Source organism: Doryrhamphus excisus, chromosome 7 (assembly GCF_030265055.1).
Source record: "Doryrhamphus excisus isolate RoL2022-K1 chromosome 7, RoL_Dexc_1.0, whole genome shotgun sequence".
NCBI classification, from domain to species: Eukaryota; Metazoa; Chordata; class Actinopteri; order Syngnathiformes; family Syngnathidae; genus Doryrhamphus; species Doryrhamphus excisus.
Genome location: NC_080472.1, coordinates 7976979 through 8000723, shown reverse-complemented (window position 1 = coordinate 8000723; position 23745 = coordinate 7976979). Strand labels below are relative to the sequence as shown.

The window sequence follows — 23745 nt, the reverse complement described above, 5'->3', positions numbered from 1 at the left end:
TGTATCAATGCGCCAAGGAAAGACATTTGGGTACTATTTTAAATGCTCCAAATAGGCCAAGATACTGCAAGTGTTCCATGTTATAATCAGTGTACGTGTTAATGCATGATCACAGTTGATAGGTGTATCTCAATGACAGCATTGTAAGCTAGCTGAAATTAACTTGTTTTCTCGTGATAGTATAATGGCCAGAAAAGGGAAAGAAATATTAAATATATGTTCATGTTTCACATAAGGATTGGGAATGATGGGCAAAATTTCCCCCAAATATTCATTTTCTTCTTTAATATAACTTTCTCCCCAGCCTAATTTTCCTAAACTGACAACTCTATTTTCGTTTGTGTGTTTGTCATATTACTACTTAAAGCAAAACCTATTTTCATGAAATATTTCAACTTCACACTACGAAAATGATGTTATGTCCTGGACTCCTAATCCTCCATTTGGTAATTTTAATTTTAATTTTAATTTTAATTTTAATTTTAATTTTAATTTTAATTTTAATTTTAATTTTAATTTTAATTTTAATTTTAATTTTAATTTTAATTTATTTTTGTCACGTACCGAAGTACGAGGTGATATGACCATACAATGACATAATGGGTACCATAGTAACTGATTTTCTGTATAACTATTAGTTAGTTATCTATCTTGACACTCTTTATCTCCCACATAGTATTACGTGTTTATTCTTGTAAAATATTCTTATAATCGTTTTATTCCTAAAATATTTAGACATATTACAAACCAATTTTCTAAAAAAAAAATCTTATCTATGAGTTTTGTTTCTCTTGATATGAAGACATTTTTCTTTAATATTTCAACTGAAAAGTTATTTTTCCTCATAATGTTATTATTGTTCATATTTTAACTTTATTCTTATTTATTCTTATTCTTTATATTTATTCTTTTATTTTTCTTTTAAATTTATAGCGTGCATGTTAGACACCCCTGATTGAACGTGTCTTCTCACGCTGTTGGGATGGATTTCTATTGTATGTGATCTTTGTGAACATATTGCGACATATTACTATTGTGATACACTCATACTTGATGCAAGATGTACCGTATTATGCAAGGACTTGTACAATTGCATTTTTTTTTGCCGCTGAAAGTACAAAAGGTAAAGAGGGCATGCATTATGCAGCACAATAATAACAAGACTTAGAATTGCAAATGGCTTGCCATCTTTGGGTGCTGCACGATCACACTGATCACACAGCGAACAGACATTAGCGTCTGCTTAATCCCGTGAGTCATTTCCATGAAGGCTCCATTGAAAGCTGGAAAAGACAGACTATACACTCATTGCACTTTCTAATGAGATGGCCTACATGGTCGGTACACGACGTCGTGTTCCTTTCCGTGTGTTTGCTCCCTCGCCATGCTTCTCTGCACATTTGTTTGTGCTCTTACCTCACCTTTTAAAAGCCCCGTACTCACCAGCCATCAGCCTCTCAGACGTCAGTTATTATTTAGTGCTTTCGGGGGGGCTTGCATAAAAACACAAGATGACACTCACCGAACACGGTGCGCGCAGGAACCGACTCTCTGTTTAACCAGAAGGACACCTGAGACAGAATGACGGTCATGATGCAGGGGAGGTAGGTTTGGATCACAAAATAGCCAATTTTCCTTTTCAGATGGAAATGTGTTGTCATCACGACGTATTCGCCTGGGAGACAGACGGCAGAGGAGAAGAGAAGACAGAGGACGGTCATTCAAACGGGGCACTCATGACAACATAACAGCTGTTCAAGGTGCTTTCTGAGTGTCTGGCGGCGTACAGAACACGGTTTGCTTTCAGGAAAGGACAACAAAGTGGTTTCTCTGCTGGATTGGTCTCCAAGTCACGCTTGCAAAGATCTCTGTGGCTCAGGGGGCCGGCCTCCTGGCAACCAAACGAACCCGCGGCTACATCAGGGGTGCCCAAAGTGCAAAGTGCCATTTGCAGCCCACGGCACTTTTGAAGAATTTAATTAAAAAAATCATCATCATCATCAGTAATAACTTTAAGAATAAAGTCCAAATAAAGTCTGAATTTTACAAGAATGTTATGATATTATGAGTAAACTGCCCACGGCAGTTTTGAAAAATTGTATTTAATAAAAAAACCCCAACAAAAATGAAATCACCAGTAATAACTTTAAGAATAAAGTCCAAATATTCACAAAAAAACAAGAAAAAGTCAGAATTTTACAAGAATGTTATGATATTATGAGTAAAAATAATATCATTTTAATAGCATGTAAAATAGCATGTAATAGCATGTAAAATCACATTCTCTAAGCCATAATATTACGAGAAACAAACAAAACAACAAATAACGTAAGTTTGGGAAAATTAGGTTGCCGAAGAAGTTACAAGAATAATTACAAGAAGAAAATTTTGAAAAAAAGTACAAAAACAGCACAAATGAAAACAGTACAAAAACAGCACAAATGAAAACTCTCATAATTAAACATAATTAAAATATTTAAAAAAAGTCACAATACAAAGAAAACAAAATTAAGATAATTTTTGAAAAATTTGGTTGGGAAAAAAGTTTTATTTTGGAAATAAAGTCATAATATTATATAGATATTTATCTATATAAGACAGTTGAAATTGAGGAAAATAACCCTATGTAGTTTTTTTTCTTGAAATATATACAGTACAACTCCTTAGATATATCTCCATGTTGTATCAAGTAGTAGTATCAAGTACCAAGTAGTAGTATCAAGTATCCAAGTGGCATTCTGTCACCTATGTGGGGTCACTATGATGAGCCAATGATTTATCATGTACATGTACATGTATGGTGTACTTATATACTTATGACACTAACTGACTTGCTGTTCTCGTCACTGTTAATTATTGATGGAAGAGGTCATTAAAAATGTACTTCTGAATGTCATTGTACCTGTTGTAGTAGATCCATCCACCCAGACTTCCCCCCTACCCCCCGGGCTACTCGGTCCAGTCCCTATCGGAAGATCCCGAGGCCAGTTGAGAGACATAGTCTCTCCAATGTGGAGGCCGTGCCCTGAACGCCTCCCCAGGGAGGCATCCTGAGCAGATGCCCGAGCCACCCAACACAGAAACGCCATTTTGGCCGCTTGTAGCCGTGGTCGTGTCTGTTAGGTCACTACCCAAAGCTCACCACCGTAGGACCGTCATAGTCTTTATAAAGGGGGTCACGTAGAGCCATCATTGTTGTTGATGACCTATCGCTAGTGTATCAGGACTCGGTGTATGCCAAAGTAGGGCAGACTGAGCCATTGTGTGTCACCATAAAAGAAGGAGGTCAGTCTTTTACAATACGTTTTATGCAGACTCCACTGATGAGGCTTTATATTTCAAACGCAGGACCCCGATCCCATTAAAAGCTACTTTCACTGCCTGCAGTATCCCGTGCGATAAAACAAATTTGGCCTTCCTGTAGCAGCTGTCAAAGCAGTGAAAGACTGCACACTGGGAAGCGTTTTGGATCAGAATCAACCGTTTCTTGCTTGTACTTGACCGTGTCCTTCCATCTGTGCATCTTTACACGTGTGAAGGCTTGCTGCTGCAGGGCGGGTTAGACCTTGGAGGTCCACCAATCAATCCCTGTGCTGACAAACGCACAGATAACCGCTCACACATACTAGAACGCTAATTCAGAGCCGTCATCTTGAAGCAGGAGTACACGGATCCAATGCTGAAACAATCCTAGATCTCCTTTTTCAACAATCAAGACACTCGGAAAGCCCAGTAATGACTCCTCATCCTTAACCACCCCCAAATGTAATTATTTCCTAACTGACTCCCAGTCCGGTCCACTCCCCTTTCTGTCCAAAATCCTTGAACGTGTCATAACTGCTCAACTACAAACTCACCTCAACTCCAACATCCTGTTTGAATCCTTCCAGTCCGGCTTCTGTCCCAAACACAGCTCTGAAACAGCTCTTAAAATCACTAATGATCTTCTCTGCTCCGACTCAGGCCATCTTACCATCCTCAGTCCTGGCTCCAGTCATACCTCACCAATCATCATCAGATAGTGCACATCAATAGCTGCTCCTCCTCCATAGCCCCTTTACCTCAAGGTGTTCCCCAAGGTTCGATGCTTGGTCCTCTCCTCTTCATCCTCTACATCCTCCCACTTGGCAACATCATCCGTCGTCATGACCTCGGTTTCCACAGCTATACATCTCCATCAACTCCAATATCTACTCCACCCTCAGCAACCGTTTAACCGACATCAAAACTGGATGGGACACAACTTCCTCAAACTCAACAGAGACAAAACAGATATAATCATCATTGGTGCCCAAAAGATCCCAACATCCACCCATAACTTCTGTCTCCAACATGACAGCGCCACCCCCGTTCCATCCCCTCTGATCCCCAAACTTGGTATCCTCCTAGACCCGACTCTTTCATTTGAACCCCAAGTCAAACAATTAACCCAGACTGCATTTTATCATCTTAAGAACATAGCCTGACTCCGTCCATCACTTACATTCTCTACCGCTGAATCCCTGATCCATGCATTTATCACATCTAGAATTGACTACTGGAACAGTATTCTCTACGGTACACCATCCTAAACCAAAAACACACTACAATATATTCAGAACTCCGCTTTTTAATGTTAATGTGTCTTCTACTCAACTGTATTTTCTTGTCACTGTAAAGAGTCTTTGAGTGTTCTGAAATAAAATTTATTATACTGTACCTGTACTGGAGCTAATGGTTTCTTTGCCAATAACATGTCCCAGTAGGTCATACTGGTTGAGCCTGGAGCCATCTTCTGCCACGGCGACCGACTTCTCGTCTCCTTTGGTCCAGAGGTAAATGACTTCATTATTGGTGTAAGCGTCTGGGGACCAAACAGATGAGAAGAACATGGGTTAGATGTCTTCAACCGAGGACGCTTGGAGGATGGTAGCTTTGGTTGGGAATTAAGATGAGCAAAGTAGCACTAGCAACCCTCAATGGTGAATATAACACAGATAATATTGCTAATAATAATATTGCTAATAATATGCCTTATTTTGAAAATGCAGTGTGATTTATCAAATGTGAAACGGGTTTGGGGTCTATATTCAGCAGTTACTGTGGCAAAGGGTGGGCGGGGACCAGGACAGACGGCAGGCAGCGAATGTCCATGCTGTTTTACTAGTAGTTGGATGTGCCTCACGGCTTCCGTCCATATTCAATACAAAACACCATATGGGGTGAAGTTGAACCAGGGCACTACAATAAAAACAAAAATGACTTGCTCATGGGGAATCCTTAAGGTGAGAACTACTTGCCCGAACTTGCCCCATGTAAAATGAAAAGACTGCCATAATGATATCATCTCATTTTTGTGGCATCACATGAGAATCTCAAATAAAGATGAAATTATCATTTCTTGTGGTTGTTTTCCTACATAGATCATGACGTTGCATGGAAATCTGGATTGTCAAGAGACTTCTAGGCACTTTGCCTTGATAAATAAAAGTACATTCATGATTGAATAAACATTGTGCTTAAAAACAAAAGAATTGTGGAGATGTATGTTAACATGGCATGCCATACTAGCTTACACATGGTAGTCGTAGTAAGCAGTGATATTTATAAGTTGTGCACCAAAATGAAACATTATTGAATAGACACATTTGTGTACTAGTCAAGTGTTTTTAATCCAGAAAAAAATGCTCAAAGGTCAAAGAAAAATTTGTGAAGCAAAGGTGAGAAAAATACACAGAGAAATGGAAGCGCTAGATTTTGTAGCTTGTGCAAAATCAGCACTTGGTATTGGATCTAATCGGTGGTGTTTCATTGTGACCAATTAAAATTGTCACAACAATGTGATTCACTCACCTGTGCCATCATTTGATTTGCTGCCGCTAATAAAATACTTGTTTAGGAGGCACTGGTTCATCACTTTTTGCTGTTTTCCTTCACAAGTTGTTGAAGAATTAGACCATGTTGGCAGGGACGCCATGATAGATGTTTTCCTAGTCAAACCATTGCTGATTGGTTGATCGCGAACAAGAATGGATGTGGGTAAAACGCGTTTGTGGACTGCGGACCGCGGTCTAAATAAACGATTCTGATTGGTCCATTTCAAGATTTGCAAGGGTTGGTTTGCAAATTACCACCGGAATTACGCAGTCTGTGTTTCACCAACACCCAACAAGAACCGCTTTTAAAAAAACTCTTGGCAGTATGGAATGCCAAAGTGCACTTGCCCGACGGGAATATCACTGATTGGATTTACTTGCCCCAATTTTGTTTTAACTTGCCCTGGGCCATCGGTACATCGTTATTGTCAAGCCCTGTGAACATTAATAAAACAGCACTTGCATCGGATTTTACCGATACCCACAAACGCATCACGATGAATCTATAGATTTCACCCATCAATTCCATCCATACCCAGCGAATGAGCCGATGCACTCGCATCGAGCGCATGTGTATCGATTAATATTATTATTATTATTATTTTCCACACCCTTAATAGGTATGAATGTGGGTGGGAATGGTTGTTTGTCTGTATATGCTTGGCTTGTCACCAGTCCAGGGTGGACCCCGCCTCTCGCCGGAAGATAGGGTAGGGTAATACTGGGATAGGGTCCAGCACCCCTGCGACCCTTGTGAGGATGAAAAAATGAATAATATATCTTTGTGTAGACGGCCTCTAAGGGCTGCTGCTGTACTCAGGATGCTTTGTTGTTGCTTCACTTTTTGGTCCAAATGAAAAAGCTGTCTCTGAAGTCCAGCAGCCCCAAAGAATGTAACCCCCCTCCAGGACTGTGAAGCCCACTTGACTGGGTCGTGCTAAGCTGTTTTTTGTGGTGACCTTTCGCTGTGACTTACAACTTCCAAACTTCAGGGGACAAGCGTGCACGTCCATGGGGAAGTCCTCCAGGTGCATGGGGCACTCGGCGTGAATGGTCAACCTTGTGTGAGGAGGGGAGTATGTGGCAGCGAGACAGGGGTCAAAAGAAGGGGGGGGGGGGGGGGGGGGGACAGAACACCAGTCAGAAACAAGCCAGAAATTCCTTTCTTATACTGCTACTATGAGTAAATAGACATGCAGTCACAATACTCATACTAAGTGTCAGTAATATCTGCAATGCTGGCTGAGATACACAAGCACCAGACTTGATCACCAGAACAACAGGCTTTTTATTGCAGGTTGGAATTCCCCCAAGCAGGCACAATAATCCCTAATAAAAACACCAGCAAGCTACAATTCAACTCCCAAAGTCACTTCCTGTCCGCCACTCACTCTTCGCCCCTAGTGAACACATCTGAAGGAACACACACAAGGACAAATCTTATTATAATTTTCTGTGCTCGTGTTCACCGTATTGTGTAACAGGTGTGTAAATGTGACTATAGGGGTGTTATTTCATGTCTGGAAGGCTCTAATAACGGTAAAACCAACAGGTTTTCTAAGCGCTAACGATGAAAATATTGTGTTCATAAATAAGAAATCCTACTTCATGGAAATTCACTTATCACTTGAGTGTACAGTCATCCCTCGCCATGTCACGTTTTTTCAAAAATGAGTCAATTTAATGTAAATGATTGTCTTAAGCAATGTTTTTGTGACATTACTGCCGCCTGGTGACCAGGTGACTACATAGCACGTGTATTTCAATGTGACGACTGCACAGGAAATACAAAACACGCATGCAAACATGGTGAGCGAGATGCTCCAGCAGCGAGCATATTTTGCAGGGTGAGATGGGGGGGGGGCATTTTATCAGAGCCATCTCTATTGCGAATGCAGCGGAATCGAATAGCAGAGCCTTTGGTCACATTCTTCACCACTCATCCGTGGCTACCCACAAAGATAAAAATCAGATAAACAGCAGCTGACTTGGAGCAATAATAAACGATCCGACTCCGGCATAGTTGCTGCATCAGCTTGTGTGCCTCTTGCCCCCTGACAGTGCAATCATTTTCTTTATAAGAGAAATATGAAGTCACAAATTGAGTGGACTGCTTTGGCTTTTCATCCATACATTCATGTCCCTGTGGAGGGGAATTTGAATACCGCTCACAATCTGATGACTTTTGCTCTCCTCTCACACAGGAAGTTACTGGTGAAGGGAGACGAAGGGAGAGTTCACAGGGAGAACAACAGAGACATTGAATAAGGACCTGAAATCGTTTAGCGGTGCCACTGCATTAGCAATTACAAATGAGAGAGGAAAGTTCATTAAACACGGAGTATTTTACAGCAAGGGTTATTGCAAGTTATTGTTTTACCAATGAAATTTAAGTAAAATAGTCCTATGGCACCGCTATACTAACAACGTTAAATCCAGAGAAAAAAGACAAAAAGGCCAGTTGGCCATTTGTATTTTTTTGTTTGCATACAGCACATTCTACAAATAGAGTTAAAAAAAAGGAAAGTAAACATTTTCAGTTCATTTGGCCACCCATGGCGAACAAACTGTGACGTCACCTCTCAACGAAAGCAGAGTAAACAAACACTTCTTGAGGAAAATGGTCGACTTGGTTCGAGTGGTTAGCACGCAGACCTACAGCTAGGAGAACCGAGTTCAATTCCACCCTCTGCCATCTCTGTGTGGAGTTTGCATGTTCTCACCGGGTACTCCGGTTTCCTCCCACATTCCAAAAACATGCTAGGTTAATTGGCCACTCCAAAATGTCCATAGGTATGAATGTGAGTGTGAATGGTTGTTTGTCTATATGTGCCCTGTGATTGGCTGGCCACCAGTCCAGGGTGTACCCCGCCTCTCGCCTGAAGACAGCTGGGATAGTCTCCAGTATCCCCCGCGAAAATGAATGAATAGTACTCATGGCAAAATGTCGTGTTGCTGCTGGATGTTCATAGTATCGGAGTGATAATGTAAGTTTGTTTCCTTTTCCAAAGGAAGAGGGAGGTTTAAGACAAAGAAGGATTAATCAAGTGAGGGCAACTAGAGACAGATGGATGTTCTTTGCAGTGATCATTTCACTGTATGGTATAAACGCATTTAGGAAAAGTCATGTCTTTTTGACATCATGTCTTCTAAAGACTATTTCATGATTGTGACAGGGCTGTAAAGCTTTATGCATGTTATATAAACGTCTTTTCACAGTGGTATGTATGTTTACTGTGGGGGCGGCGGCGGCGATGTGGATGAAATATAAAATAAATCAGGCTATAAAGGCTATTACGCTCATTAAGAAGCCAATATAAAACAATAATTAAAACATAAACAGCGTAATTTACCCATAGCATCCCGTCCAACCTGCGACCAATTCATGTTCTGCACGTTCTCTAACTCAAATGTTTGTCCCTCCTTTTCTCCTCCAAAACTATCCACACATGGCTCAAATGCTATGTTATGTAGCTGAGTGACCCCCAACGCATCGCTGCATCTACAACAATGTACATGTTATTTACCAAAACACCGCTGACAAACTGCTCGAGTCTCGAACACGGCACGGTCCGCTACCTCATAGTGTAGAGAAGAGTTCCGTTGTCAACTAGTCGCAGAAGTTTGTTTGGAGTCGTCATGTTGTGGGCCACCGATTTCTTGCCATTGTGGAAAAAGGTGTCAGGCGTCCAGATCTTACTGGCCAGGAGGTTGTTGAGAGGCAAAATCTGCATTGGTCCGTCAAATTTCAGCCTCTCGTCTCTCCAACTCTGGCGGAAAAAGACGTCGATGGTGTACTCCTGTGGGGACGAGAGGCGTGTTAAAGTGTAGTTGTGGAAGCCGTAGGACTGACCTAGTATGGATTTCCTGTTACACATACAAATATCACTCAACAAGTATAATTCACTGTGAAGCCACGCTGGGTCATGCAAATCCATCCATCCATTTTCTCCCCACGAGGTTGTGAGGAGATGCAACCTATCCATTATCATCCACACTCACATTAACACCTGGGCAAGAATTAACATTTGCACTGTTGGATCTTAAGGAGGTTCTAAGTAGAAAAATTAGTAGTAAAATTAGACATGGGAATCAGACAAAAAGCAATTTATTGTTAACAAGCACTAAGGTTGTTCACCAGCTGAGCAAATGTTGAAGACCAAAACTCGAAAATCCCCTAAAATAGAAATAATCACTTTAAAAATGGCTTTGGGCGTGCTTGATGCCAGTGTTTCCTGGAGGCTTATGGGAATATTTAGCACTTCTGCAGTATCAAACTCACTATAAGATAACCGTGAATATAAAACGACCACTCTAAAACTAAAATAATGCTGTTTGGTAACAGCAGAAAGGACACACACCAGCAAATACAAATAGACGGTGTAGACATTGAAAGGGTGAAGGAAAATGCATTTCTGGGATCACAATAGATGAAAATATGAGCTGGAAACCTCATATTACAAATATACAACATAAGGTGGCCAGAAATATTTCAGTATTGAACAAAGCAAAATTTGTTCTTGGTGGTCTGACACATTTCCTGTTTCACTTCTTCACTGCTTCCTCAAACTCAATTGCCTTCTCAAAAATCTTCTCCCTAAAATCCAACAGTGCAAAATCTAAATTTCTGCCATTTTCTGCCAGTGTAAAAAACAAACAAACTAGTGAGCGATTTTATAGTGTATATCTGTTGGTGCAGCATTTGCTAAAATATTTAGCGCATTATGAATCTCAATATAAGATAACCGTGAATATAAGACGACCACTCTTTTTTAGGGTTAGCGTACACACCAGGGACCTTGTTTTTCGGTTTGCTAGTGATGTTACAAGAGGTGCCAGGGCTTCAAAGCGTGTGTCGAGTAATTGAGTGGGCACACTTGGGGGAGGGGCCGGAATTGATGACATCCGACGCCTCGCTGCCCGGCTGTACCACGTGACGGATTCGGGAAAAGGTTCAGAATTTGCCCCGATGTTTGCCTGTCACTCAGCGATATAAACCCCTCAGGCTTAAACATTAAAATGTGGGGTTTTGTGGTGAGAGTCAGTCAGTTGAGCGTATAGTGTTTGTCGATGGTTTGGAGGGTTTGGTTACTACGGTTACGTTAGTTTGGAGTCCAAAGAGAGAAGATATGGAGCCAGCTAGACGGAGGAAAATTTCTCCTTTTGGGAACATTTTGACTTGATCAGTCCGAATAATTAAGACAAATCCAACAATATTAAAAGATGCTATGTTTGCATTTCAAAACCTGTATTTTCACTGTTTCTCATTGTTATTGAAAGGTGAAGTGCTTATTGTGTTTCAAGGAGTTGGGGTAAATAATAACACCTCATCCATGTTCAGACATTAACGTGCCTTTCACAAACAAAGATGAAACTGGACCTTCATTCATCCATGGTAAGGTTAATAGTACTGCATTATAATATTAATATATTACCGTATTACTAACACAACTTATGCTCATTGTGCAAATGAAAGATCACACATTTTAATCAGCCACAAGAAAACAAGAGAGGATGAGGCCCTTGTTGACATGGTTGTCAAGGATACAAAATCCTAAAGCATAGTGGATATGTATCAAAAAAGAGGAATCGCCTAAAACCAACAATTCATTCATTTTCTACCGCTTATCCTCACGAGGGTCGCGGGGGTGCTGGAGCCTATCCCAGCTGTCCTTGGGCGAGAGGCGGGGTACACCCTGGACTGATGGCCAGCCAATCACAGGGCACATATAGACAAACAACCATTCACACTCACATTCATACCTATGGACAATTTGGAGTGGCCAATTAACCTAGCATGTTTTTGGAATGTGGGAGGAAACCGGAGTACCTGGAGAAAACCCACGCATGCACGGGGAGAACATTTTTCACATGCAAGGTTAATTGGCGACTCCAAATTGTCCATAGGTATGAATGTGAGTGTGAATGGTTGTTTGTCTATACTATGTGCCCGTGTGAGGAAAAAGCAGTAGAAAATGAATGAATGAAATATCAATTAAATCTCCCATATTCTGTCCAAGTTACACAAGCATACATCTTCCTAGTTACACAAGCACTTTCCCTGAGCCATAAAACCATGATGAAGCTAGCCATATCACATGATACATGGCATTTATGGACAAGAAAACATTCAGTATTTTATATATACTGTATATTTTATCTTTGTAGATTTACTACTTTTTAGATTAATCATCATCATTAATCATTTAATCATTTTAATCACTTTTTTGTAGTACATAATCATTTCCAAGAGCCAAAATCAGCATTTAATGCATCACACATGAAGATCCATCCGCCTGTAATTCTATCCAAGGCCAGCAGGTGGTTTCGTGTGCACATGAAGCTTCAAGAAATGAATCCATTCTTGAACCAGTTGACTGAAATGGTTCAAAGCCTCACGGGGCTTCATCTCGCCATCACTAGGGTTTGCCCTGGTCCACGTGCGTCCAACTATCTATCGTGAAGTACTTTCTCACACCACGCTCTTGTTAGCAGCACATTAGAATGCTAATCAAACGGAAACCAGGACCTGAAACTCCACTGCCCGTCTAGGACGTTATCAGTTCAGAAATAATATCAAAGCAAGTCAGAATGTAGGAAGTGGTCTGTCAATGGGGGCTGTGTTTCCTGTTTTTCATTCTATAGGAGTTGGTGTCCTAGCAACAGTCTTCTGATCAGCCATGTCTTGCAGCTGTGCAGACTTGAGTGATCAATAATTGGGCTTTTGCTCATACGGTCATACAGGCTTCTTGGTGAGCGGCGAGGTGGAACACGCTGCCCTGTGAATGAAACCCAACAACTAGTCATCATTTATCAGTGGCTGGAACGCCAGGCCATCGTCCTCAGCGGGGGATTTGTAAGGCCTCCACTCTACGCAGCAAAATGGCCTCTCCAAACAGCGCGGGAAGGATGTTAATTGATGTGGCTGACCTCGCAGCGGCCAGTTCGATAAAACAATTATACTGCCTGTGTCCTCAAAATAGCACTAAAAACACAAACATGCGTACACCAGCGGCAGGAAAAGGCGTGCCTGGAATCTCATTATTCATTTGCACTCCCAACAATGCCGTCACATATATAGCTATAAAACATGCTAAAGGTAATCCATCTGCTATTATGCTAATGATATTGTTAGCCTGGGACAAACAGGAAATGGCTGCGGGTCAGCATGGACAGATGAACACACACCGACACTAGAGGCCAGCTGTATTCGTCATGCATTCCAAAACACCAACTGCTATTTTATATCCAACGCTTAAGACCATGCAGGACACAATTGAACATAAAAACCAAATGGGCAGAGCTTTTACAATTTAGACTATTAGCACCCCTGGCAAGGAAGCCATGTTTTCTTTGTGGAAAAGATTAGCCCAAAATGCACGATGCATGCATGCAAAAGATTGTTGGGCATTTTCAGTTCATTCATTCATTTTCTAACGCTTTTCCACATGCCCCAGCTGTCCTCGGGCGAGAGGCGGGGTACACCCTGGACTGGTGGCCAGCCAATCACAGGGCACATATAGACAAACAACCATTCACACTCACATTCATACCTATGGACAAATTGGAGTTGCCAATTAACCTAGTATGTCACTGTGAAAAGACATTTATATAACATGCATAAAGCTTCACAGCCCTGTCACAATCATTAAATAGTCTTTAGAAGACATGATGTCAACAAGACATGACTTTTTCTAAATGTGTTTATACCATACAGTGAAATGATCACTGCAAAGAACATCCATCTGTCTCTAGTTCCCCTCACTTGCTTAATCCATCTTTGTCTTAAACCTCCCTCTTCTTTTGGAAAAGGAAACAAACTTACATTATCACTCCGATACTGTGAACATCCAGCAGCAACACAACATTTTGCCATGAGTACTATTCATTCATTTTCGTGGGGGTGCTGGAGCCTATCCCAGCTGTCTTTGGGCAAGAGGCCTGAACTGGTGGCTAGCCAATCACAGGGCACATATAGACAAACAACCATTCACACTCACATTTGGAGTGGCCAATTAACCTAGCATGTTTTTGGAATGTGGGAGGAAACCGGAGTACCCGGAGAAAATCCATGCATGCACGGGGAGAACATGCAAACTCCACACAGAGATGGCCGAGGGTGGGATTGAACTCAGGTCTCTTAGCTGTGAGGTCTGTGCGGTAACCACTAGACCGCCGTGCAGTCCCGGCATTTTCAGTATTTTTCCAAATAATGTTTCAATCAAAATTATGCTTTTTGCATGAATATGTACAATCATACAGAAATTAAGGTCTGTAAAAATGTATGCAATTTGGCTCCCCACTTGCCCCTTAATGACAAGCGGGGATCCAAATTGCATACATTTTTCACTCCTTTTTCACTCAAATTTACTGAAAAGGCAGTACAATTTGAATTGGAGGGAGCGCAAATCAAGTGAAATGAACATTTCAGGAACAAGGTACGACAGTACTCCTCTCTGTATCGCTGTCTGACAATAATAATGACGTGCGTTGAAAGAAGTTTTGGATGGCTCTGCATGCTCTGTTGTTTCTAACATCGACTTCTACTGGAATCAATGCAACCCAGACTTCCTCATATGGGCATGCTTAGACACGCGGTCAACCCGCCCACCCCCTTCTCTGATGAGCTCTGTTCAAATGTTTGTTCCGGTGTAATTTTGTTTTGCTTTTCCAAAGAGGCAAGCATCGGGCAGAAGTGGTCGGAGTTTCTGATTCCTGGCTAGCAAGAAAAAAATATGCTCATCTTTTGAGAACACGGTCCAATACGAAGCCCGACTATCCGCCAAACTTTTGCTGAACGTCGTGCTGAAGAGTCAGAAGCTGTAAGGAACAATTTCACTGCGTTTATTTTGTGTAAGTAATCAGATCAAATGAGCTCGGCAGCAGTCCGGAAGTCCTCAGGAGGGCTCGGGACTGTGACCAATCACAGTGGAGCTGTTTTTTCAAGCATTGGCCAAATACTTACGCGGTTAGCAGGTTGACTCAGAGTATTTTGGCAACGTCACAGGTTGGAGTAGATTAGACTTGAAAGGGTTTCGCACTCGGCTCCGACTTGTTGTGATGATCTGGTTGTCACGTCTGTATCTGTGCGTGTTGTGTAAGCTGGAGAACCCTTTCACCCCCCTCGCTCGTATCTTTTTAAGCCCTTCTAGGCTGTTTTGCTCGGAGCTTACAAGGCTGATAGTCTGCCAGCATTACTTAACAATTCTATACAGTTTTTCTTGTCTTCAGAATTCAAGAACTGGGACAACCGAAAACATTTCCCCTCCACCATTATGCTATTTATTCCCTCATTTATACATAGTTTTACACAACAGCACATTTTCTTTCAAAGGGGAGGCTATTCAGTGATTCAAATGATCTGAAGGTAAATCAGAGGTCTGAGCTGAGGAGCCAATTCCTTCTGACGACATTCACAGCCACACCGCGGTATTCCGGCTTCACTTACACCCATCCGATGTGTCAAAGGGAATGAATTGTTCATGTTGGTGCTGTCTGCTTGGCTGTATGGATAGCACTGATATGAGAGTTACATTTATTACTACTGTCTTAGCTATGAAGCTTATATATTATACATTTTCACTGTCGTTTCCAGTAATATGGGTGCGCATCTTCATACAGCAACACTTGCTTTGGATGCTTGCTTTGAATTTGTGGCTTCACGTTGACATAGTTTTTCAATAAATCGGTCTATTATTCATTAAAAAAATGCATATAAACTACAATGCAAACATAGGACTATGTGTCAGTAATGTTATATTAATGAGACACAGAGCAGGAAGTCAAAAAAAGAACAACAACAAGGAGCTCACTCAGTGCTAACATGTCAGTCTATACCGTAGTCCAGGGGTCCCCAACCATGACGCATTTGCTACCGGGCCGCACAGAAATAATAAATCATTTATTAACGACTCACTGTTTCCCATCACACCTAGATGGGACCGACGAAACAAGCTCAGGCCTGAGTTATATTTTCCCCAAATCACACCAGTCCGTGGTGCAAAAAAGGTTAGGGAACCCTGCTGTAGTCCCTCGTTTATGGCGCTTGATTGGTTCTAGACTCAACAGTGATAAGTGAATTTCACGAAGGAAATTTTTAAACCAAAACGTCCTTTGAGTATTCACAAATGCATTACAATAGACTGATAATCAATCATATGTGTGTATTTAGTTAGTGAGGGGCTGACGTAATCTCCACCATAGACTTAATTAGTGTCCTAATTAAACAGCGCTGGTGTTTTATGGTAATGGTAATGGTTTTATTTTATTTGAACACGCATCAGATTACAATTGAGTGCATCCCATAATCAGTTCCCAGTTCCACATGTCCAAAAGGAGTAGGAAGAAGCAAAGCTTATTAAATCCTACCCCTCCATCTGGTACTTTTACAATCAGTAACTGTTACATTTGTAGCTTTAATATTTAAATGGTGTTTTTGTTTCCTTGTAATATCACAACACAAAAACTGTGACTTTTCTCATTAGATTATAACATTAACTATAAATTATTGCTGATTTTTAAAATTTTTGATTATTAAATCCTAAATCCTACCCCTCCATCTGGTACTTTTACAATCAGTAACTGTTACATTTGTTCACTTCCTGCTTTCCATAATATGGTTTAAGGTTTTTGTTTTTTTTTTTAATAATGTACCTCGCACCGAAATAGGAGGTGATATAACCATCCAATGACATAATGGGTACCATAGTAAGTGTCAATATAGTGATATATATAGCACATCATGACTGGTTCAAGACTCTTCATCCTTGTATTTAGCAAACATCAACTGCTTGTATTGTTTCTTGAATTGGCTCATCGTTGTGCATTGTTTGAGGTCCTTACTCAATCCATTCCATAGTTTGATTCCACATACTATGTAATTTTATGTAATTATAGTTGCACATTACTTACAGACACATACTCTCCAAGGCATCCTGTATGATCTGTGCCATTCAACTTGTGCCTAAATGCATCACAAGCGCAACTCAATGAATCATTGCGTCCAATCGGTGTCCCACCTAAAGGCAGCACATGTTTATATACTGTATGTACCCCTGACTTCAATTTGTAGCACCATCCAAACAATGGAAAATAGTGTGACGTCTCCTCCCGAAAATTTGGTTCAGCTCGTCGGCGATTCATTGTTTTCGCTCGGAGTCGACACACGCTGTTTTGCATCTTCAGTGTTCTTGCTTCACGTGCTACTTGTGTTTTGGATGCAATCCGTTTTCCATCTCGGTGTGCTGATTTCCTGTTTCCTGGCATCCTTCTACAGTTCCCACCTCCCATGGTGAGTTGATGTTAGTCCTAGCTGTGCCTGCTTTCCTACTTTATTATTTTTGCTGCTACCACTTTGCCCTTTTTGTGTGCCGTCTGGCTGCATGTGAGCTGATCGGGTTTAATAAAAGACTTTATTGAACCTTGCTGCCGGCATGCCTCCGCATGGTGGGGTAATGCTTAATCAAATCATAGCAGAACACGACCCAAAGTTCTGTAAGTGTGGCCTGGGGGCCATTTTCGGCTTGTGTATTTTATGGACCTCTGCATATTGTAGAAATGAAATGAATGAGTAAATAACTGGGTACCTTATTAGGTGTTACACTAAGAACTATTTGCCTTGTCAACTGCAACACGAAGCTAAGGCATCCACATTTTTTTCAAATAGCTTAGCATATATCCACCTGCCCCTTTCCCTCCCCAACGGTTTATTTACGAGATCCAATAATCCCACACAAGTCAGTATAAAACATTCAGTGGAATATAAAGGCCCAAAGCTTTTTATTTGTTTGCTTGTTTTGGACAGAAAGGGGCCATAAACCCGGCGGATTAATTTGACAACGCCTTCCGTCATGAATGTCTTTTAATCTGTACAGAGCCTTTTAAAGATTGTATATTGGTTTTGGCACATTGCCCGAAGGAGAAAGCACATACGGCTTTGTTTGTGAACCTGCTGTCTGCTTGTCTGCTGCAACCTTAAATCTGCCGTATGTCACGGAGGCGAACATTGCATCCCGCCCCCTTCCGATTAGGAGTACTCATAATTGGGGAAAATAGCCACATCCACTGTTGCTTAAAAAACATGGAATCTTGAGGTGGTGACATGCAGCCAACCATGGAACAAACAGGCTGCCCACGACTGCAATCCTTTCCTTAAACCGTTTGGTTTTTGCTCTCAGCCTCTATGTTCTACTCTTCTTCTAGCGAACACCTGATATCTGCTCGTTTATTGGATTTCTGATTATTGCCTGCTCCCGGTCAGCGCTCAGGGCTGCCTTTTCTATAATTTTAACCTTTGCCTGTCTGGTGTATTTCGGCGTTTGGATAAATAAAATCTCCAAACAGCCTTCTGTATTTGTATTCATCCCCTCGTATTTGTTGCTGCACCTGCTGCAAACTGCATGCATGGCCAAAGAACCACTTCGATATCTGATGCAAGGAAGGAAGCTACATTTCTTCAAGGATTACAATGAGATTATTACTGTAATTTCCAGTGGATGAGACGCCTGCTTTTTTCTTTAACTTTTAACCCCATGATTTTTACAGCATTGCAGCTAATTTATAGCTAAATTCTAATCTCCTTTAGTTCAGATTTACTACAAATTGTTAAAATACTATACCACTCGCAAGTCAGTTAGGAAATGGTAACTCTTTCTTGGGCAGGAGACAATCCCAAGCTATCAGTGGACTCACAACGAGCTTGTCAACCCACAGGAAAATGAGGGAAGTCATTATATGCAACAATATGACAGTCTGACTCACTCGACTGACTCGCTGTCGTCTTACTAAAAACACTACTAAATTTATCGCACAGCAAGTTAACACTAAAAAGGTGCACCCTGACAAATACACAAACATGTACCAAAGGTTTTACCTTATTGTGTCTGAGCAACACATTAATCAGCCTCCCTCCCTCATATTGGCACATGTTTGCATTTTTCTGAGGTATAACGTTTTAGTGTTAAGTTGCTGTGTGATGATTTAATTTTTTCTTAGTGGACTACCCACAGGAAAATGTGGGAAGTCATTATATGCAACAATGTAACAATATGACAGTCTGACTCACGCTGTCGTCTTACTAAAAACACTACTAAATTCATTGCACAGCAAGTTAACACTAAAAAGGTGCACCCTAACAAATACACAAACATGTACCAAAGGTTTTACCTTATTGTGGCTGAGCAACACATTCATTGGGGCTCTGCTATGACATCACCCCCCCTCCCTCATATTGGCACATGTTTGTATTTTTCTGAGGTATAACGTTTTAGTGTTAAGTTGCTGTGTGATGATTTAATGTTCGCAGGATGATGCCGTGAGTCAGACCAAATGACCTTCTGCTATTTGCAATGGACTGAGAAGCTTGTCATGGCTTAATTAGCTCATGAAGGGCTCCAGTCAAATAAAGAGCTGACTCGTCCTCACGGACTCGTGCATACCATGATGTGGACACATGTGGCTTACCGACTGGTGCAGCTTATACATGTACAAATCTGTTTTGCACTCTCAATTTAGTGGGTGCATAGACACGTGGTCTATGTGGTTCACACATAGACAGGTATGCTAACATTAGCATGTGAGCTTTTTAGCACTGCTGATATATATATATATATATATAGATATACATATATCATACCATATATATATATATACATATATATAGCGGTGTGTAAGCATTTTCATGTTCAGTGGTAGCATGCTAGCATTGTTAGCATTTGACCCATTTTCTCAGTTGCTAACGTTAGCATGTTAGCTTTTTAGCCATTTTTATAGCTATTGTACATGTTTAAAATAACAAACCATTCCAACATTCATTGTACATTTCAGGATTTATACTTTGACAGCATTTCAGTTTTGCTTCAGCTTTGCATTCACACGCAGCGTTTACTGACATTGCTTGGTCTAGTGGTATTTAAGGTTGTGAATAAGGTCAGGTAATTACAGGTACTGCCGTAACAAGACAAGCGTAACAAGAAGGCCTGCGTATAAAATGAGCCAGAAGTGGTGATAAAATCATAAGGTTTGAAAAAGTAAATGTCCAAAACGACGAGGAAGCTAAATGAGACTGAATGATACGAGCCCAGACGGTTAGAAAAAAGCAACAGCGGCACCGTGATGATGACAGGAAGCTGTGTGATAGCCAACAGAATATTGATGCAGCCTCTTTACTTGAAACCAACGCCTCCATTCATTTCTAAACATCAACCGGATTACATTTCAGTCTTTGATGTCTTTGTCAATACTTTATAGTTTAACAGTCTGCTCTTTTCTCTCACATGACAACAGAGGAAGACGTAAATGTACTTTTGAAAATGCCCCCAGCCCGACATACGGCTGTTTGTCTACATTAGCCAAGTCATGTGACAGTTGTGATTTACCGCCCCTGACAAGAACGTGTATATTGCAGGAGAAACGTCTTGGCTCGGGCTTACCGCGCACAAGTGTGATGATGTATGTGGAGACGTCTTCTTCTTGACAACGCACAGCAGGCCAGAGATGACATCCGCCGGTGTGATAATGACACACAGCGTTTTCTTCAGGCAGCGTATCTATTATCTCCTCTCTTTTGGCCTCATTGGCCATTGCACTGATTAGTCAAAGATTTGATGAATGCTTTAATTACCGCTCCTTCTTGGAAAGGAGTCTCTCTCCCTGCACATCTCCCTGCTGGGAGTGGAACCTGTGCACGTCGTAGCGACTCCAGTTATCGTCAGTGTTCATCTTCCCGCTTGGAGGCGTCAACACATCCTGGCGCTTTACCAGGGCGCACTTTGTTCCATAAATGTAATCAGATGTCAGTAAAGAAATGAAGGACAATGTCCATAACTTCCCAGCCCTAAGACTTGTCATTCATTTGCATCCAAGTAAACACAACCTGCTTTATTGGGCTCTAATTACCGCCTCAGTCAATCCTACTTAGTCATGATGTTAGCTTTACAATTGCATTACCTAAATTAGAATATTAACCATTGGGAATGTTGACTTGCAAATCAGACAAAAGGTCGTAGAAGCCAGTATATTTACGTTGACACCCAGCATAAGGCCTGATAATTGAATGGAATTTAGCAATAAAAACAATGTCACCAATATTGACATACTGTGAATGAAATACTCACAAACACTAACCACTAACACTATTGCTCTCTGGTTCTACCATATCTTACTTATTGTGTGGAAATATGGGCTAATAACTATAAAAGCAATCTTCACTCGCTAAATGTACTGCAAAAAAGGTCAGTAAGGATAATTCATAATGCCGCCTACAGAGAACATACTAACTCCTTATTTCTAAAATCACAAATACTTCAACTTGCTGATATAGTTCATCTTCAAACAGCTAAAGGCTAAAAATAAGCAATTAGCTAAAAATGTCATCCAACTTCTCTACAAGAGAGGAGAAATATGATCTCAGGGAAGAAGTACATTTGAAACACTTCTATGCTAGGACTACGTTATGCTAGCCATAGCATTTCAGTATGTGGAATCAAACTATGGAATGGATTGAGTAAGGACCTCAAACAATGCACAACGATGAGCCAATATAGATATATATATATCAATATATTGACACTTACTATGGTACCCATTATGTCATTGGATGCTCATATCACCTCCTACTTCAGTACAAAAATTAAAATTAAAATTAAAATTAAAATTAAAATTAAAATTAAAATTAAAATTAAAATTAAAATTAAAATTAAAATTAAAATTAAAATTAAAATTAAAATTAAAATTAAAATTAAAATTAACAAAAAAAAACAAAACTTAAATTATATTAGGAAAGCAGGAAGTGAACAAATGTAATAAAATGTAAATGTAATAACCTTTGCTTCTTCCTACTGTGGAACTACATGTGGAACTATGAACTGATTATGGGATGCAGTCAATTATAATCTGATGCATGTTCAAATGAAATTAAACCATTACCATTACCAGCACTCTCAAGCGAGTCTGCAAACACTCTTCACCGAACATGAGCTCGCGTACGCAACGGCCAGTGTGAACCGACTGGTTAGCTTAGGTTAGCCGCGCATGCGTAGTAGTGATAATAAAATACGAGTGCCTTGGCATAGTGTCTTGATAGCAATGGCATCTGCAACTGCGTCTTCTTTAACCACAAGCATTGTTTGTTGAGGATTCTGTAGCCATAAAAATAAAAGATACTTGGAAAAATTGTCCAAGGATGTATTGCATCATCAACTATTGGTGATAAAAGTATTCCATTCATGTTTTTTTCATTTCAAAATGTAAAATATCCTCTGATTTCAGCCCACTCAGATGTGACTGTGTTTACATTTCCATAGTCAGAAAGCAGACCTATTTATTATCCTTGTTTTTTGGACATTTTTGCCCTTTCTCCCATATGTTGTTGTTTGTGTTTGCTTTTGATGCGTCTAGGGCAGGGATGGGCAAATATTTTGGCTAGTGGGCCGCATTGAGATAACAAAATAGTCCGGGGGGGCCAGAACATATATTTAACACACACACACACACACACACTATTTTATGCTTATAATTTTCCTTGAATTATTTGTCTAATTTTATCTGTAAAAGTGTTATACTATCAACTTTATTTTCTCATGTCCCTTTTAACACTTTAAACATCAGACCACATCAAACTCATTCATTTTCTACCGCTTATCCTCACGAGGGCTGGAGCCTATCCCAGCTGTCTTCGGGCGAGAGGCATATAGACAAACATATAGACAAACAACCATTCACACTCACACCTATGGACAATTTGGAGTGGCCAATTAACCTAGCATGTTTTTGATGCTGTTGTTCCTCAGGAGTAAAGATTGCGGTCGGCTGAAGAAATGGAAACGCTGACAGGAATGTGAACAACAGATATCCCAGCCAGCTTGCATTCCAGGAGAAAATGCCTTTTTTTCCAAAGTCTTTTTTCCCAGCTGTCTTCGGGCGAGAGGCGGGGTACACCCTGGACTGGTGGCCAGCCAATCACAGGGCACATATAGACAAACAACCATTCACACTCACACCTATGGACAATTTGGAGTGGCCAATTAACCTAGCATGTTTTTGGAATGTGGGAGGAAACCGGAGTACCCGGAGAAAACCCACGCATGCACGGGGAGAACATGCAAACTCCACACAGAGATGGCCGAGGGTGGAATTGAACTTGGGTCTCTTAGGCCTGCACACTAACCACTCGTCCACCATGCAGCCCCCACATCAAACTATGTAATTTAAGTAAGTTTGTATGTTCAAAGTTGAAATACTTAGAAAGCAACTGGATTCAAACACTTGGTGGGCCGCATGTGTCCCAGGGCCATAGTTTGCCCACCCCTGGTCTAGGGCCTCACCCATTACTGTTACTCATCGAAACAACTAGCTTCACATGAATTGTCGAAGAAAATAATTATTAGTTGGTGATAGACGGGGCTGCAGTCGAGTGGTTAGCGTGCAGACCTCACAGCTAGGAGACCTGAGTTCAATCCCACCCTCGGCCATCTCTGTGTGGAGTTTGCATGTTCTCCATGCGTGGGTTTTCTCCGGGTACTCCGGTTTCCTCCCACATTCCAAAAACATGCTAGGTTAATTGGCCACTCCAAATTTTCCATAGGTATGAATGTGAGTGTGAATGGTTGTTTGTCTATATGTGCCCTGTGATTGGCTGGCCACCAGTCCACGGTTCGCCTCTCGCCCGAAGACAGCTGGAATAGGCTCCAGCACCCCCCGCGACCCTCGTGAGGATAAGCGGTAGAAAATGAATGAATGAATGAATGGTGATGGACGTTCACCTGTTTGGTTCACCTGGTGAGTTGTTGTTGTTGCATGTCCTTGGCAACTCCTTAATAGAACAGCAGAGTAGCAACATCCCTCTGAATCTAATCACTTTTAGCCTTGACACAATAAAAACAGTACTTACTCC

The 23745-nt window shown here is 41.0% G+C and overlaps 1 protein-coding gene across 2 annotated transcripts in view; it reads right to left on the bottom strand.

Annotated features, from left to right (window-relative positions):
• The window catches only part of gabra3 (gamma-aminobutyric acid type A receptor subunit alpha3), a 113782-nt gene that overhangs the window by 16963 nt on the left and 73074 nt on the right, over positions 1-23745 (bottom strand). For both annotated transcript variants that reach the window (XM_058076970.1, XM_058076969.1), the window contains exons 5-8: positions 9435-9655; positions 6832-6914; positions 4700-4843; positions 1523-1675 (exon numbers count right to left, since the gene is read on the bottom strand). In XM_058076970.1, coding sequence (XP_057932953.1) covers positions 1523-1675; positions 4700-4843; positions 6832-6914; positions 9435-9655 — 601 coding nt within the window. The remainder of the gene's footprint in view (positions 1-1522; positions 1676-4699; positions 4844-6831; positions 6915-9434; positions 9656-23745) is intronic.